Raw genomic sequence first — 16,965 nt, 5'->3', positions numbered from 1 at the left:
AAAAATTAAAATTAAAAAAATACTTATCGTACTGTATAAATTCGAGGAAACTTATTGATATTAATTTGAGATGTTTGAAAACTTTCCTACTGGAGTAACTTTTGCACCAGGATTTGAATAGGCAAGCAACCAAACACAAATAGAATTATAAATACCAACAATAATGATTAACCTAAACTATCTACTAGATTGGTATTGCAACCTAATTGTTGTAATTCTATTTGGTTCAAATTCACCAAGCTAAGGCTAGATTTCCCATCATCTTTAAACGGAATAATTTTGCTGCTTAAAAAAAATATTCAACAATATCCATTTCTACTGTAGCAAATACGCTCTCAAAATATAGCCGTTACAAACAACAACAACTCTGTCGGAATGGCATCATCGCCGCCGACAGAACTTTTCAAGCCACCGGATCAGTCCAGAGAACTATACAATCTTCGACTAAGCAAAACTCTTCAAGAATCGTCTCAATCGGACATCCAAAGCCCCGGGAATATTGAAAAACCAGACGCGATCACTGAACGAGAAATCGATTCTATCTCCAATTCTGTGAATTGTTTTGATAAACCACCAATTGAGAATGTTAGAACAACATCTCAGCTACAGCATATCCGAAAATCAAGCAATTTCAGCGAGGCAATCGAGAGAAATGAAGCCGCGACTGTCCAGCGAAACTCCGGCGAGTCGCCGGCCAATCGGGATGTCTTTTGTACGCCCGCCGATGGTATTCAAGTTGGCGCACCACCTGGGGTTGGTTTCCCACCTCAGTGCGCCCCTCATAGTAAAAGCCCAGCCCCAATAGATGACGGAGTCGCCGGCACTCTACTGTTGAACCTCGACGCCGGAGTTCCGGTGACATTCGAAATTCAAGACCAATGCCAAAGTGTAGAGGAGCTCAACACGAATACAACCATACAAAAATCTCCATCAAATTCATTACCAATCTTGTCAAATATCAGTTCAAAGGATTCAGGCGGCTGCAAGAATTCCGGCGGCGGCGGCGGCACTGCGAATGTCGACGAAAATATAAATTTTCCAATGGGTTTTGACCACGATGCAACGAAGAACACAGAAATCCCAAAAGACCCATTGAATTCACTCTCTAACGATTCGAATTTGGGAATTAGGGTTACGCTTCCACTGGCCGGAGGCGGCGAAGCGGCGAGAATCCGATTCAGAAATTGGCAATGCCAAATTGTTCAGAATGATGACAGGAATCCAACCATCCAAAAAGCCCCATCAGGTAAGGTCTCGAACCCGTCGAATTTCAATTCTGAGGTTTCCAATTTGACAATACATGCTGACAGTGGTTGCGTCGGAGCTCCGGTGACCGAAAAAATTCCTTTTCAATTCAATGGTACTCCCCAGCATCCAAATACACCTCAGGAACAAAATGCTAAGGAAAACGACCATCCCACCATTTCAAACGTTACTGCTAGTGTTAGAATTCCTCAAAGAATCACCGGAATCACCACTCCGTTGAACGCCCAAAGCAATTCTATAAACCAGAACGACCCTCATACCAATACGAACATTTTAAACCAAAAAACACAATTTTTAGATACCCCGAACTCAAATTCCAAAATTGCAACTCCTACCAATAGACACGAAAACAGTGAATTAAGGTCCGACGATGTATTAGTTAATCATGCCACTAATTCGGACACTCCTTGTACCTCCAATGGTCTCAAAACTACCAAACACCCCACAGTCTCAAACTTCCCTACCATTTCATCCAATTTTGAAAAATTCGACCCTAAAATCACTAAAGTACCTATAGTTTCCCTAACCCCCAGTGCTATACCTCCAACAACTAAACCTCCCAACAATAAACCCACCACTACTAACCACCCCCCTCCGCCCATCATAATGCAATGCTTAGCCACAAAACTTAGGATTAGACAAGTCGGTACCGAAACTAAAATAGACCTATCACCTCCGAAAAGAGCTACAAAACAGGGATGTCCGGCCATCATGTTTAAGAGAGATGATTACATGATTAAGATGGCTGAATCCTGTAAGTATACACTCATAGGCAAGTTTTACAGCCCTATGCCCAAGATGGAGATTATTCGAAAGAAATTTATTACCCAAACTGAACTAAGGGGCAAGGTCAAGATTACCCACTTCAACTCTAGACACATATACATTGACCTTGATAATGAACATGATAGAGCCACCATTTTAGATAGCAAGCGTATGTACATTGACAGTGTCTTTATGCGGTTTCAAGTTTGGACCCCTACTTTCGATCCAAATTATGAAACCCCCATTCTTCCCGTTTGGGTCATACTTCCGGAGCTCCCATGGCATTGCTTCCATAAAGAATTTGTTACGCTCTTGCTTGCGGACGTGGGACAAGTGTTGCACTTGGACATGGCCATTATGCAAAAGACAAGGGGGAGCGTAGCAAAAGCAAAAGTCCAAATGGACATCACAAAGCCTAGAATCCAAAGTGTTTGGATTGGATTCGATGAAAATGATGATCCAAATGGAGAAGGTAGATGGCAGGACATCGAATATGAAGATGTCCCCCTTTATTGTGCCTATTGCAAACACCAAGGCCATACTCCTCTTGCATGCCCCATCAACAGAAGAGATGCAGAACGCAACAAGGCCAAAGACAAGGAAGAAGAGCTAAGCAAAGATGCGTTGACAAAACACACAGGTATGATCTCTACTCCTATTGTCTTAACTAATGCTGTAAGTTTCAGGAAACAGGTACCACCAGAAATATCTACCACCACATCTCAGGAAGAAAGAGGCAAGGCTAAGGAACAATCAACCAATACAAACAAGAATCAAATTTCAAATGAACAATGGGAAACCCAAAAGAAAAGAAACTTCAAAGGTAAGACCCAAACTATGCAGAACACCCAGAAGGTACAAGGAAACACTCATCAGGTATATAAACCCACCCAAACCAAGAATACAGGTACTGATGCAATTCATGGACATCGCGAGCGACAATCAGGTATTGACTCAATGCTCCCAATCCCCCATGGCTCCCCGAACATTACTTTTAATGTATTGGCTGATTCTGAAGTTGATGGAGGAGAGGATGGTATTCAGGAGAAACCAACTAACCTGCAGGATGGGGTGTCCAGTGGGGGGGGATTTGTCTCATGTTTTGCATGAGAACCCTATGGTTGACCCTAGGAATGACCTTAGAGCCCCTGCTACCACTTCAAATATTCAACACTTTTCTTCCAAGCAAGTGGACAAAATGGACTTTGTCAATGCACAAAAGTTAGGGTTCTCAGTTACTCCTAATCCCCTGCAGGAAAATGCCAAGAATGATGCCCCTATTCAGTCCCAAAACCTGCAGTTACTGGGACAGGGTGTTGCTGTCTCTGTAAAAGAAAATTTACAGGTCTTGGGTGCTATTTCACTCTCTAACTTGAAAGAAAAAAAGGTGCAAGCCCTAGCCCCTAATCCCATACCATTCCAGCACCACACATGGTGAGAGTCACATTAAAAATGCTGAAAAATACCAACACCATGCCTATAACTTCAGCACATTCTCAAGTGATCCAACCCCTAGTCCTAGTCCCAACCAAGTGCAAGGACCTGCACCTGTAATTGGCCATATTTCCACTCAGGAAATAGGCAGTTCCTCAGGCCATTCTCAGCCTCATAATCAGCAGATCTTGAGCCAGATTGTAGCTTCAGATTTGCAAGAAATATGGCATGATTTGGGAGTTTCTGAAGCTGTCCTCTCCAATGAAACTAGGCAGGCTGTAGGTGCTAATTCTGCTGTTCCTTGGAAGGAGAATATGCAGCAAAATATGGCCAATCAGGTTTTAGAAGGTGGTCCAGCTCCTAGATTGAAAGAACAAAATGTTCAGCCTATGGCACCTACACTTACAACTTTTCAGCACCAAAAACAAAGGGTTGGTCACATTGAGAGGGCTGAAAATGACCCAATTAATGGCTACAGTTTCAGCACAACCTCAAGTGACCATGTGCCTAGTCCTTGTTCCCACCAAGTGCAAGTTTCTATCACCAAACAACAAGACATTTCCAACACTAATGATATAGAATTCTCAACTAGTCCTAGTAACTTTAAAAATCTAAGGAGAAAGAGAGCTAGAAAGAAGAAATTAGAAAAGCAAAACGAAGTTTCAACCTCTACCACTACAAACACTGCTGCTGATAGAGTTGAAAACGATACAATTGGTAAGGTGGTTTCAAACTTTTGCTCTAAGTATGTCCTCCTAGATCAGACCACCCCAATTAGAAGCCCAGATTTTGGTGGTGAAGATCCTCTTAACCTTACCCCTTTGAATATTCAAGCAGCTCCTCTTATGCAACCTGAAAATGCCATCAACATCCTATGCACTTTTAAGGAGGCTCAGATCTCAGCTCCTGATAGTGATGATGAATATGGTGTTATACACTCGGAGGATGAATACGACAAAGACTTTCAAAGTGAGGTTGGGTTAGAGGATGAAGAAGAGACTGTTGAACTATCAAATAGTACAGCTGCACCTTCTAGGATCACGACTAAAATCACGAACGATGAAATGAACCAACTAGCTAGTGAGCAAGGATTATCACCTACAGGGGTTCACCACAATCCTAAAATTACTACTATTCATGCTCCTAGTAACAGACCAAACACTAGGCTCCGTAACCTTAGATCCCATCAATGATTAGCACAATTATATGTAATGCTAGGGGAATCAATACCAAAGGCGTCATAGATAGACTTAAGTCGCTCACACATATCCACCAAACGTCCATAATCTCCATCCTAGAACCTTTCTCTAACAATGTTCATCTCCAAAGCTATGGAATCAACCTTGGTATGGATAGGTCCGTGTGCAATCCTAATGGTAAGATTTGGATCTTCTGGACACAGGATGTTGATTGTAAAGTTATCGACATTGACGACCAACAGATAACTTGCGAGATGAAATATGTAGAGCATCAAAGTGCATTTCTCATGACATTTGTTTATGGAAAATGCAAAGATACTCTTAGAAGACCGCTTTGGGATAGACTTATGCATCACGCTTCCACTAACCTTCCATGGTGCACAGTTGGGGACTTCAATGTCATCACCTCCACGAATGAGAAACTAGGTGGAATCCCTTACAACATGAACAAAAGCTTTGAATTCATTAGCGTTATTGAAGCATGTGGCCTAACAGATTTGGGGTATTATGGCTCAGACTAGACTTAGTGTAATCAACGAGATATGCATAAAAGAATATGGAAGCGACTCGATAGAGCTATGGTGTCCGATAACTGGTTAGCCGCTATGCCTCACACTTCAGTCACCCATCTCCCCTCTACTGGTTCTGACCATAACCCTCTACTTATAGAAATGAATGAAAGATAGGATTCCACTATTAAATATTTTAAATTCTTGAACTGTTGGGTGGATAACCTTACTTTTCTCAAAACTGTAGAGTCCTGTTGGGACAGACCCATGACAGGGAACCCAATGTGGTCCTTTCACCAAAAAATGAAAAGGCTTTCCTCCACACTTAGCAAATGGTCGCGAGTGGAATTCGGCGACATTTTTGCCAAGGTTAGGGAATATGAAGAACTAGTGAAAATCGCCGAAGAAAATCTGATAGTATCCAATAATGAAGAGAATAGGATGCAATTGCATGCTCTCAACTCCGAATACATCAGATTTCTTAAAATTGAAGAAAACATTCTCAAACAAAAAACTCAGCTATATTGGTTCAAGGATGGAGATGCTAACACTAAGTATTTCCATGCTTTAATCCGTGGTAGGAGAAGGCGACTTTTCATTCACAAGGTTACTAACGAAGAAGGGGATTGGATTCAGGGCGACGAGCACATTGCTAGAGCAGCTTGCGATCATTTTCAGCAAATATTCACAGGTGATCAATCTCCGATTCCGGAGAACATCTTGAATTACATTCCTAGAATAATCACAGATGCTCAAAATGAAATCCTTCAAGCCACGCCTACCATTGAAGAATTGAAACATGTGGTCTTCTCCATGAATCCTAACTCTGCAGCTGGTCCAGATGGTATGAATGGAAAATTCTTCCAAACTTGCTGGGAGATTATTTCGGAGGACCTACTAGCAGTCATTACTTCTTTCTTCGGAGGGTATGCTATGCCTAAATTCTTTTCTCATGCTTGTTTGGTCTTGCTCCCTAAGGTAGATCACCCCAACACACTCTCTGACTATAGACCCATTAGTCTCAGTAACTTCACCAATAAGATCATATCAAAACTCATTAGCCTCAGGCTTGCACCGATTCTTCCCGTTCTTATTTCTCCCAATCAATCTGGATTTGTAAAAGGAAGAAGCATCTCCGAAAATATCATGCTAGCACAGGAGATTATCCACGATATCAGAAAGTCCGTTATTGGTGACAACGTGGTTATCAAGTTAGACATGGCCAAAGCATATGATAGAGTCTCCTGGTCTTATACTTGTCTGGTACTGAGAAGGATGGGCTTCGGTGAGACCTTTATTGATATGATTTGGCGAATCATGTCTAACAATTGGTACTCTGTTATTATTAATGGATCTAGACATGGTTTTTTCCATTCCACCAGAGGGCTCAAACAGGGTGATCCTCTTGCTCCCGCTTTATTCATTTTGGGAGCGGAGGTGCTTTCCAGAATGCTGAATAGTCTTCATAATTACCACTTCTATCATGGTTTTTATATGAAGAAAAGAGGCCCACAAATTAACCATTTGAGTTTTGCGGATGACGTTATCATCTTTTCCTCCGGAAGGAGGGAAATTCTTCAAATTATCATGAAGACCTTGACTCTGTATGAAAAGACATCGGGGCAGCTTATAAACAAAAATAAGAGCCACTTCATGATGCATCCCAATGCACTCCAAGACAATGTGGAAACGGTGAAACAGGTTATGGGTTTCACTCAGAAGCATAGTCCCATCACCTACTTAGGATGTCCTCTGTACATTGGCAGGCAAAGAGTCATGTACTACACGAACATGGTCTCTAAGGTTGTCAACAGAATTAGAGGGTGGCACTCCAAAATCCTCAGCTACGGCGGTAGAGCTACACTCGTGAAATACGTACTTCAGTCGCTCCCCATTCACCTTCTTTCGGCCATTACTCCCCCCCGTACTACTCTCAAACAGATTGAGAGAGTCACCGCTGATTTTTTCTGGGGGTGGAAGGATAACAAGAAAAAATACCATTGGGCTTCATGGAAAAAACTTTGTTATCCATATGACGAAGGAGGTATTGGGTTGAGGAGAACTACAGATGTGTGTAAATCTCTCCAGCTCAAGCAATGGTGGATCTTTAGAGCTAAACCAACGTTGTGGGGTGAGTTCCTAAGAGCCAAATACTGTCAGAGAGCCAACCCCATCAGAAAAAAATTCCATTCTGGCCAGTCGCTTGTATGGAAACACATGATGCACAACAAACACATTGCTGAACCTCACATTCAATGGAGGCTTCACTCGGGTTCGTGTTATTTTTGGTGGGACGATTGGCTAGGTATCGGCCCCTTAACCAACTATAGGCAGGAATTGGGAAACGCAAGCAACGCGAGGGTGGCTGATTTTCTTATAAATGGGCAATGGAACATCGATATGCTAAATCAGTTGGCACCAGTGCAACTCGTCCCTCTCATTACTTTTTCCACAATTCAGATGCAAGGAAACACACCCGATCAGGCCATTTGGAAGCCTAACACCAATGGGAACTTCACATGTTCCTCGGCATGGCAGGTTGTCAGGGAACACCGGACCAAGACATTTTCCGACTATTACACTTGGCACAAAAACATCCCCTTTAAATGCTCTTTTTTGTTGTGGAGGGCTTTTAGAGGCAAGCTGCCAACGGAGGAAAAGCTAACTGCATTCGGCTATGATTCCACTCCATGTTGTTGCTGCCATATTCCAGGTCCGGATACCATAGAGCACATTTTCAGCACTGGCCAATTCGCTAGGAATATTTGGCGCTACTTCTCAGATTCCCTAGGCATAAGGCATGAAGCCACACCCCTCAAACCTCTTGTTATGAGTTGGTGGCTTCGCAAGTACCGCACAGAAGCTCACAAACTTATCCTTCACTCCACCCCAATATTTATATGTTGGAATTTGTGGAAGAATAGGTGCGCGAGCAAATACGGGGGGAAGAGTTCTAGTTTGGCGAGAGTGAAATTTGCAATTTTCAAGGACATCTCAAATCTCCTTAGAGTCGCGTACCCCTATATCCATTGGCCCTCGAACTGGATCCACACCATCTCCTGTATAGATAAGTGTACTCATGAGATGAAGATCACCCAAGTCTCGTGGATTAAGCCACAACTAGGTTTCGTCAAGCTGAACACTGACGGCAGTGCATTGGGTAATCCGGGGCCAACTGGGGGGGGTGGAATCTTAAGAGATCACATGGGTAAATTCATCTTCGCCTATGCCATACCGTTAGGGGAGGGAACCAACAATCAAGCCGAACTAGAGGCGGCAATTTATGGGCTTAAATGATGCATTCAAAAGGGCTTTCAGCACGTTATCCTAGAAGTTGACTCGGAGTTGCTCACTAAATGGATCAATCATCAAACGAAATCTCCGTGGAGCCTTCACCAGGTAACTCATGACCTTGTTGTTATTTCCAAATTATTTGCTTTCTTTTCTTGCAGGCATGTATACAGGGAGGCAAACTTCACTGCGGATGCTCTCTCCAAGCACAGTCACATTCTTACCACTCCAGGCCACTACACCACCCTCCAGCAGCTACCTCCTGGTACTCGAGGATACTACATGCTAGATAGAGTCGGCCTGCCCAGCTTCAGACGGAGGAAGACCAAACGGATTAAAAAGCCTCCATGATTTACTATTTCATTTTGCTCCCTTGAATTGAGCACCCAATTACAGTGTCCCCCCCTTATTTATGCTTTCCTAGTTTCTTTGTGTCGAGAGGAGTCCTCTCCTTTAGGTGCATAGTTTCTAGGTTTTCTTTTCGTGTGCATGTATCGGGAATGAGTTGCCTGACCTTATTAGGATGGCCGGCTTATGAACCACCATAGGATTGGAGGTTAGGTCTATGCCCCCTCCTTGTATTTTTTTCTGTTTTATGTATAATACAGCTTGGGGGTGAGCGGCTTAACCCCTGGCGCGCACGAGAGGTGGGAGCCTCGTGTAGGGTCTATTCCCGAAAAAAAAAAAAAAACATTGGGGACATAGGAAAAGTTTGGCGTAACGCAGGTAGAATTATTTGGTTTCATTCACTTATAATTTGGTATACTAATTAATAATATAAATTCGAAAACAGTTTATCTACCTCCATGAGGTAGTGGTAAGGACTGCGTACCTTACCAAGAATTTTACTGGGTATGTTATTATTATAATTAATATATATTAACATCCTTATATATAGTATAATACAAAACTCAACTAGGACGTACTAGAAACCTGACTTCTACTGGATTTCAAGCAACTAGAAAATACTAGAGATCTGACTTCCATAGGATTTCGATTACAAAGATTAGTTTAGAAGGAATTAAAGAACTAACAAAAATTATCTCCTAAAGTAGATCGGTTGTTACTTCAGTCTCACGGAAATAATGCATTTTTGTAATAAAGTCTGAGAATTGGTGTATCTCATGATTGAGTCGTTTGTTACTTAAGTTCTATTATACCAAATCGTGAATCCCATATCACAGGTCCACTGCCTAATTTATACCATGTGTGAAATTTTCATTTACAAATTTAAACTATTGGAAAACACGCTTTTATTTAATTATATTTTCATCAATTACCCTTGTTGAGATATCTAACTTCTTCCAATACATCCCAAAGGATAGCATATCGAAATCGACAGTTTGTCTTGCATTTTAACAACGTAATAGACCAAAGTAACCAACTAATCATACCTAAGTGGCATTAGCATTCACTTTATTACAAGACATGAATGATTGTTCAAGCCAACCCACAAATCCACTGGACTAGGCGGGCTTTCGACAAGGAAGAAAAGGCCCAATTAAGATACAAACCGAAAGGCCCATAAACTAGCCACGAAACAGGCCGGCCATTGTATACAACAGTGTGGAACCGATAGAAAGCAAATTCCAGCCCAAGTTTCCTGCAGATTTCACAGCACGTGAACGGCAGTAATTGTGGCCGTACCAAATGTCTCTAGGGATGTTAACATTGTAGGTGAAGGTGACGGCTTTGGAGTTGTAGCCGTAGATGGTAACATCAGACGGTACCCACCCATCGTACCCGCTTCTGTACAGGTACACGTAACAGATCTGATACGTACATGGACCGTATACTGTATACGTATCCTTCGAACACCGCTCAAAAGCCCTGCTTGCTGGGTCATCTAGCCGCGGTGCGTAAACCTGGGGGGGAGGGAAATGGTATTCCGATCCGTATTGGACAATTGAACCGTAAAATTAAACAAATTGGAGCATAAAGCTATATGAGAATCGGTATTTGTACCTGATTTCCATAAGCATCGCCAAAGGCTAGACTAATTTGGTCTCTGGTGTAAGTTGGAGAAGAGCAGCTTGTCCTTATGCTTACCGTAAATGAACAGCGTGCATTTTGCCCCTAGAATATTCAGATTAATCGGTGTTCAAAACAAACGAAAAAAAGAAGAAGAGATGAATAAATGGTACCTGGGGCAGAGTGGTGTTGATTATGTCGAGGGATGATATAGGCTGGGGCAAGAACACGATAGATCTTGATGCTTGGGCACCGGAGGTTATGGAAGCGACGGTGATAATGAGAAGAAAGAGCATCGCCGGCCGGCTGATCATGGCTGGCGACATCAAGAACCCTCTGTGACTGTTAGGTAGACTTGTTAACCAGTTTTTGGAAATCGGCGTTTACTAATTTGTGGCGAAACTTGGAATGGTAAGCGACCACTGTTAGGATAATAAGGAGAGGGTATATTCGTCCTTCCGCCTCTGATAGCAGGTAAAACAGATTTGTCAGTAAATTTAATTTTAGCACCTCTGAGAATAAACATCACGAATAAGGCATAAATATGGGTGTGCAAAATGATATTTCTGATTTTATATAAAGTTTACGTTGCGAACCGTGACTGTACTGTCTAGACTCAGTATTGGCTTATTCGAGGCGCTATGTATCTTAGTGAGCAAGTATATGGGCATTCTAGTCAATTCAATAAATTATTATTGGATGTGTTCTAAAATGTGATAGGGATGGTTTGGTTGGTAGCTGAAGCTGCGGTTCCTTGAGTCGATTATTTCTATTGAAATTAAATACACAATTCCCCCTTTTTGACTTTGCTTCTTGGTTTAGACTTCAAGCATGTTCCTTCAGAAATTTCTGATTGGACGAAAATTTGATGATGTATTAAAAATATCAGAATAAGCTAGGTTATTGTTGTGGCTTCCATTCCTTGTGATCTATTTTGTGTAATACGAGCCAGATGGAAGAATTTAGGTAAAATCTTTGCATTTCTTGAGTCGTTGGGTCAATGGTGGTGAATCCAACAAACTCCAACTAGTAGTCTTACCTGAAAAAAATCACATATTTGTGTTCTTCCATTGCCTTTTGGAGTTGGATTTGGTTTTATTAGGGGAGGCTGGCGAGAGAGGGAAGTAGTAGGCACCTACAGTGGTTCATTACTGAACATTGACACACAAGTCAAGGCAAAAATTACCAAGTTTAAGAAAGAGAAGTTACATAGTTAAAAGACCATTAATGAACACACAAATTCAGAGGTCCAAATCCATTCCGTTCAATTGAGAGGGCAATATAAAGATACAATCCCCAAAAGAACCAACTCAAACAAGTCAAAGAATGTAGAGAAGGAAAAGGAATCCATTCATCCCTTCACTTTTCAATAGTATGGTCCTCTATATTTAGAAAGCAGTATCAGGAATTATTTTTCTTATCTGGCCAAGCGAAATAAACCAAAATTAAAGTGACAAAACCTGCAAATAAAATCACTAACAGACAACCCAAAAGCGAAAGGAAGATACAAAACATGCATTAAAACTATGCTTGACGTACAGAGTGCAGTTTGAGTTCCTGGAGCTTTGCATAAACAAGAGACTGGGAAAAATCTTCATCAGAATTCTGTTGGTGGTTTCAACCTAACAAGTCTCTTGATTCTATCTTTGTCAATGTTTTCCAGTAACCCCTTCAAAATACAAAAGCGAAATAATATCATTAGCCAGACAACAACAAACTGAATATAGGAACATGCAGCAAATTATCAGCTTTAAGAGTTCCGTAACCACTGTATGCTTCTCCAACTAGAATCACACGATAGTACTTGAGAAGATGAGAGTTTCAAGCATGTGAAATTATTTATGTTCACAGAGACATTTTAGCTTACCGTCCACACAATTTCATCCAGGCACAAGCAAATCTTTCCATACTTATCCAGGAAAAGTCTCTCCATTGGAGGTTTTCCACATACATCCTTGATAGCAGATGTTATAACAAAGATTGCTTCAGACACTGCAAATAAAGCCAATTAGCCTATAAAAAGGAATGGAAAGACAAGTTTGATGATGCTACATACAAGTGTAGAACAAACATCCCAACGTATGGAAAAGCTACTCTCTCTGTTTACAGAAAATCCCCGCAGTACAAGAACCACAAAACTTTAAGAACGACAGCATAAACCACTGATGGAGGTTTCCACAACAACATTGCCAGACATGTAGTTTTTGTGGTTCCCAAAATGGAAGCTACAAAGGGATATGTCATCTAAGCTAATATGGTAGCATTAGTGGTTGCCTTCCCCCTCTAGAGAATAAAACACCTCAAGTATAAGAAAAATCAGCTCAATTATGTCATCCACCAAAAATATCGAAGGACATCAAATAAGCTTCACATAGAAATCTCTTTTTTCATGGAATGAACACCATAATGCAATTAGGTACCCAACCTAAAGGTAAGCTGCACATTACGTTTTAATTGCAGAAAACTCAATCATTTATATTTAATTATACATGCTCTTCTAGAATAGATCTTGAAGAATAACTCCAATAATTTTGACAAAGTCAAAACAGTGGTAGGAAAACTATTAGGATAAAACTATTTAGTAGGTTGAGTTTATCTTTTATCACGGCGATATCCGGGCAACGTGTCCAAACCTCGACTATTCCACCTGAAACCTACTACTTAGAAAAATCTGCCTGCCAAGACTCGGGCAGAAGAAAACAAACTGCCTAATTTTGACTCGGCTAAATTTGAACCCTAGTCTTAGACAGTATTAATCCCTTTTCATTAACCGCTAAATACACCTTTAGGTACTTAGTAAGTTGACCTATATTTAGAGATATTACTTTTAATGCACACAAAAGAAAGGTTGATTTACTTGAAGACTAAATCGCAACATCTCAAATCATGAAATCATCTTAATTTGGAACATTCATTAACTTTAAAGTTTGCAAAGGCATTGGCATTCACATAATTAAGGTCAGAACTGGTTTGCCTTCTTCAACTCAACCGCCTAAATTAATTACCAAAAGCATGCTTTAAGCTACATGAAGAGGGCATAAACAACATATCTTAATAAAGCTTATACACATGAGACGAAGACAACACAATTTGCAGTGTTTTTTCAACATAAATTAATTGCTAATGAGGCCTAAAAAAATTGTACCATGCATCAAGAAAACTTTATTTTTTCATTTAAACATAAAAGTTAATGACAAAGTTTATGTGATACCCTTACATGCAAGTTTATCATACTCATCCTTTCCTACAACATAGATGCTGACATCTCCAAGTACTGTGTATCAATGTAAACAGACCTGCAGATGAAAAGTTTGTGAAAAGACTACAGATAAAAGCAATCCTAATTATTAGCAAACCACCCTTTACTACAGGAATCTTTTATTAAAGTTCAGCTAACACGAGAGTGCTTTCCAGAAGCAAGCAGCCAATGGATATAAATTCCATCCCAAACAATACAAACGGGGAAACTTGGAAGCGACCAATCTTGCCCATCAACACAAAGTTCCTCTCAGTGTCACCTCCCTTCTCACCTCTCCCATTAACAGTTGTTTTTGTTTATTTATGTTATTACCATTAGTCAGGAATGTTTGTCCAAGTAACCACAAAAACAAATTTACATACTTGTGGCAGGCCACTAGGAGTTCTTCATTCTTAATCCCTTCAAGATTCTCCGCACCCAGCTTAACTAGGAAAGACCTCCAATGCAGACGCTCCTCTGCTGGTACTCCATTAAAACTGCAAGTGCAAAGATTAAAACAGGTCATTCCTGCCTGGAAAAGAAAAACTAAAAAAAATGCTTTCTGTACGAAAATAAAAGCCCCTTTTCCGCTGGAGCAACTTTGATTGAAGGAACAATAGAATATCTATCATATTGGGATATATCCATAGAGAACTAAGAAGAAAAGGCATTGGCCCATATCTATATTGATGTCATTAACTCCTGGTGCGATACAAATTGAAATAAGATAATGGAAGTCTTCAGATTTTAGTCCATGATCTAATGTTTCAAATTTTTAGGCTCACTTAATTTCAGGAAAATGACACAATAGATGAATATTTAATACATAAGAGTCAATAAAGGATAGTCGAAATAGACGAGCGCTCCATTAGTTTTTTTTATTATTTGTTTAGAGAATGTATATTAGTATTAGTATTAGTATTATGAAATAGGAGGATAAACATCAAAGTGCTGGCTAACGTTTTAAAATGGCCGTAAGACCAGTGATTTTATATGAGAACGAATATTGGGCCATACACAAGATGAGCATAGGATGTGACTATAAGATGGATGACGGTTATAGAAAATTACAGAGTATTCAAATGATCACCGCCAATAGAAGGACAAGTAGCACACTTGAGATAATGATAAAAGGTTCCTAAAATTGGTCTGGTCATGCCATATGAAGACCTCCATAATGAATCAGTAGGTAGTATACCATGAAAATCGAAGGTGTTTAAAGCGCATAGAGTATACCAAAAATTACATTAACAAATTTGTCTGAAATGATTCTAATAGACAATACCAGTAAGTCCATTTATTAGTTCCAGTGTTTACTGGGACTTATTGTAGTTGGTAGAAAATGAAGAGAATCTAAGTTGAAGTCTAAATTGTGGAGTGTTGGATGTTACAAGTCAAAATGGATTTTGAGAATTTCTATAACCAACCACAACTCAACTAGCTTATAATTGAGCTGCACTTTAGTAGACTAGTAGTTGGTGTTGATCAAATGTCACCCCTCGAGTCATAAAAATTCTAGAACTTGGAGGAGATCGACTTCACAGAGAGAGAGAGAGAGAGAAGATTGACTACAGAAGACTTATTTTCCTCTTTCTTTATTCTCTTCATTCTTTCTTTCCTTTTTTTTTCCTCCACTAGTGGTGTGCTAAGAGGAACTCAGGGTAATGCACCCAATAGTATGACCTAGTGGTCAATGTAGTAGATTGAGAACTATAAGGTCTCAAGTTTAAATCCCAGCAGTTACCTGATACCTGTTGCTGATGGCAGATATCCGGGATCAAACGAGGTGTGTACAAGCTGCTTCGGACACTACTATTAAAAAAAATATATATATAGGAACTCGGGGTAATACGTGATATGAAGAAGGATCAAATTTAATGAATTGCAGCTATGTAATTAACGTCAATCAGCGAGAATTACAAATATAAGAATACAATTAAATGTAGCTCGAGGACAAAAATATTGGGGCTTTTCCAGAATGATTTCCAATAAGACAGAACACAGCCCCACCCCGCACCCCCCACCCACCCCCCAAAAAAAACTAGTGACTAAACACATATCATCGGATCTTATAAAACAGATAGCATAAGCAATAAAGAAATCTGAAAGATAAAGCATCGATTGAAACAGGAAATTCTCAAGTAATCATTTAGGGAAAGAAAGCAGTGTGTTACCGTTCGACGAGAATGTTGCCCTCCGAGTTGGAAAATAAGACCGCCAGAAGCATTTTCTAACCCTTATCCAAGCGATTGTCTGCTGATCTGATCATTGATCGGAAAACTCGGATCAGAAATCGCATTTTCAGGGCGCTGAAGAATTTTGACTGGTAATTCTATTTTGACCTCTCTCTTACCCAATATTTCTCGTCTTTTCTGTTTCGTTTCCTTTTTGAGTCAAAACAAAATAATTGTATCTTCTTGTCCTCCAATTTAACTTTTGATATCTTAAAAGATACTCCTATTACTTTATTCAAAATAAACTCTTTTGCATAATCTCTTGAATAAGAGTAACGATAAGGATCTTCAAGAACATCAAGAGTATTAGATTGATTCAATGGATGGATCATAGAAGAAGATAAAATTGGATAAATTTTTAGTGAAGGTTAAACGTTCAACTTAGTACTTGGGTTTGATGCATTTGAGTCACTAGTTTTTCGATAACATTCTTTCTATCTTTATGATCATGCGTACACTTTAGATTCTTTAAACTTTACGTAGTAGAATTTTACTGAATATATTGTTATTGTTGTTGTTTAACGTTGAACCTAAAAAGTATTTTTGATATTGCAATCACATATCCACTCAACCAATTAGACCTACCTGTAGGGATGTGCTTTAAGCGTAAAAGTATCTTAGAAGGCAAATTTAACCAACAAATACAGATGGATCTAGATCGTTGTCTCTAGTACTTCATTCAATGGGAAACTTACATATATGTGTGTGTTATAATAAGAAAATATTTATTATTTATAAAAATAATATTTTTTTTCGTTGGACATTTATAATACAGTTTTAATGCATATTAGATAGAACAATTTATAAAGCACATATAATACAAATTTTATTCATGAATAATACATTTATCACACACTTTAATACATCGATAATATATTGTGTCAATTTCTTACTAAATAAGCATAATATATTTTTAAAATATTTATATTGCATGCATAATTTATTTTTAATACATAACAAATTTATTATAGAATTGCTATATAAAAAATATTGCTAAAATTAATAATTATTTATTAAAAATTACTCACACAAGTACTTTGTTCTTGATGTATCATGTA

At 39.5% G+C, this 16,965-nt stretch overlaps 1 protein-coding gene and 1 pseudogene across 1 annotated transcript; both read right to left on the bottom strand.

Annotated features, from left to right (window-relative positions):
- Positions 1 to 9,793: 9,793 nt before the first annotated feature.
- Positions 9,794 to 10,976, bottom strand: LOC129895220 (embryo-specific protein ATS3B-like). Its single transcript, XM_055970902.1, has 3 exons — positions 10,609 to 10,976; positions 10,430 to 10,540; positions 9,794 to 10,329 (listed from the first exon to the last, which is right to left on the bottom strand). Exons 1-3 carry the CDS (start codon positions 10,759 to 10,761, stop codon positions 9,994 to 9,996), a joined length of 600 nt encoding a protein of 199 aa, XP_055826877.1. The 5' UTR covers positions 10,762 to 10,976; the 3' UTR covers positions 9,794 to 9,993.
- On the bottom strand, positions 10,764 to 16,311 carry LOC129895222 (uncharacterized; annotated as a pseudogene).
- Positions 16,312 to 16,965: the final 654 nt, after the last annotated feature.

Source organism: Solanum dulcamara, chromosome 7 (genome assembly GCF_947179165.1).
Source record: "Solanum dulcamara chromosome 7, daSolDulc1.2, whole genome shotgun sequence".
Classification (NCBI taxonomy): Eukaryota; Viridiplantae; Streptophyta; class Magnoliopsida; order Solanales; family Solanaceae; genus Solanum; species Solanum dulcamara.
This window is presented reverse-complemented; position numbering and strand designations above follow the sequence as displayed.

Bases quoted from the DNA above. Each gene is read 5' to 3' on its own strand.
- LOC129895220 (XM_055970902.1), bottom strand. From the start codon at position 10,761: ATGTCGCCAGCCATGATCAGCCGGCCGGCGATGCTCTTTCTTCTCATT. The intron at 10,541-10,608 runs GTACCATTTATT...TGAATATTCTAG, and splicing joins TCAACACCACTCTGCCCCAG to GGGCAAAATGCACGCTGTTC. The intron at 10,330-10,429 runs GTACAAATACCG...CCTCCCCCCCAG, and splicing joins GCGATGCTTATGGAAATCAG to GTTTACGCACCGCGGCTAGA.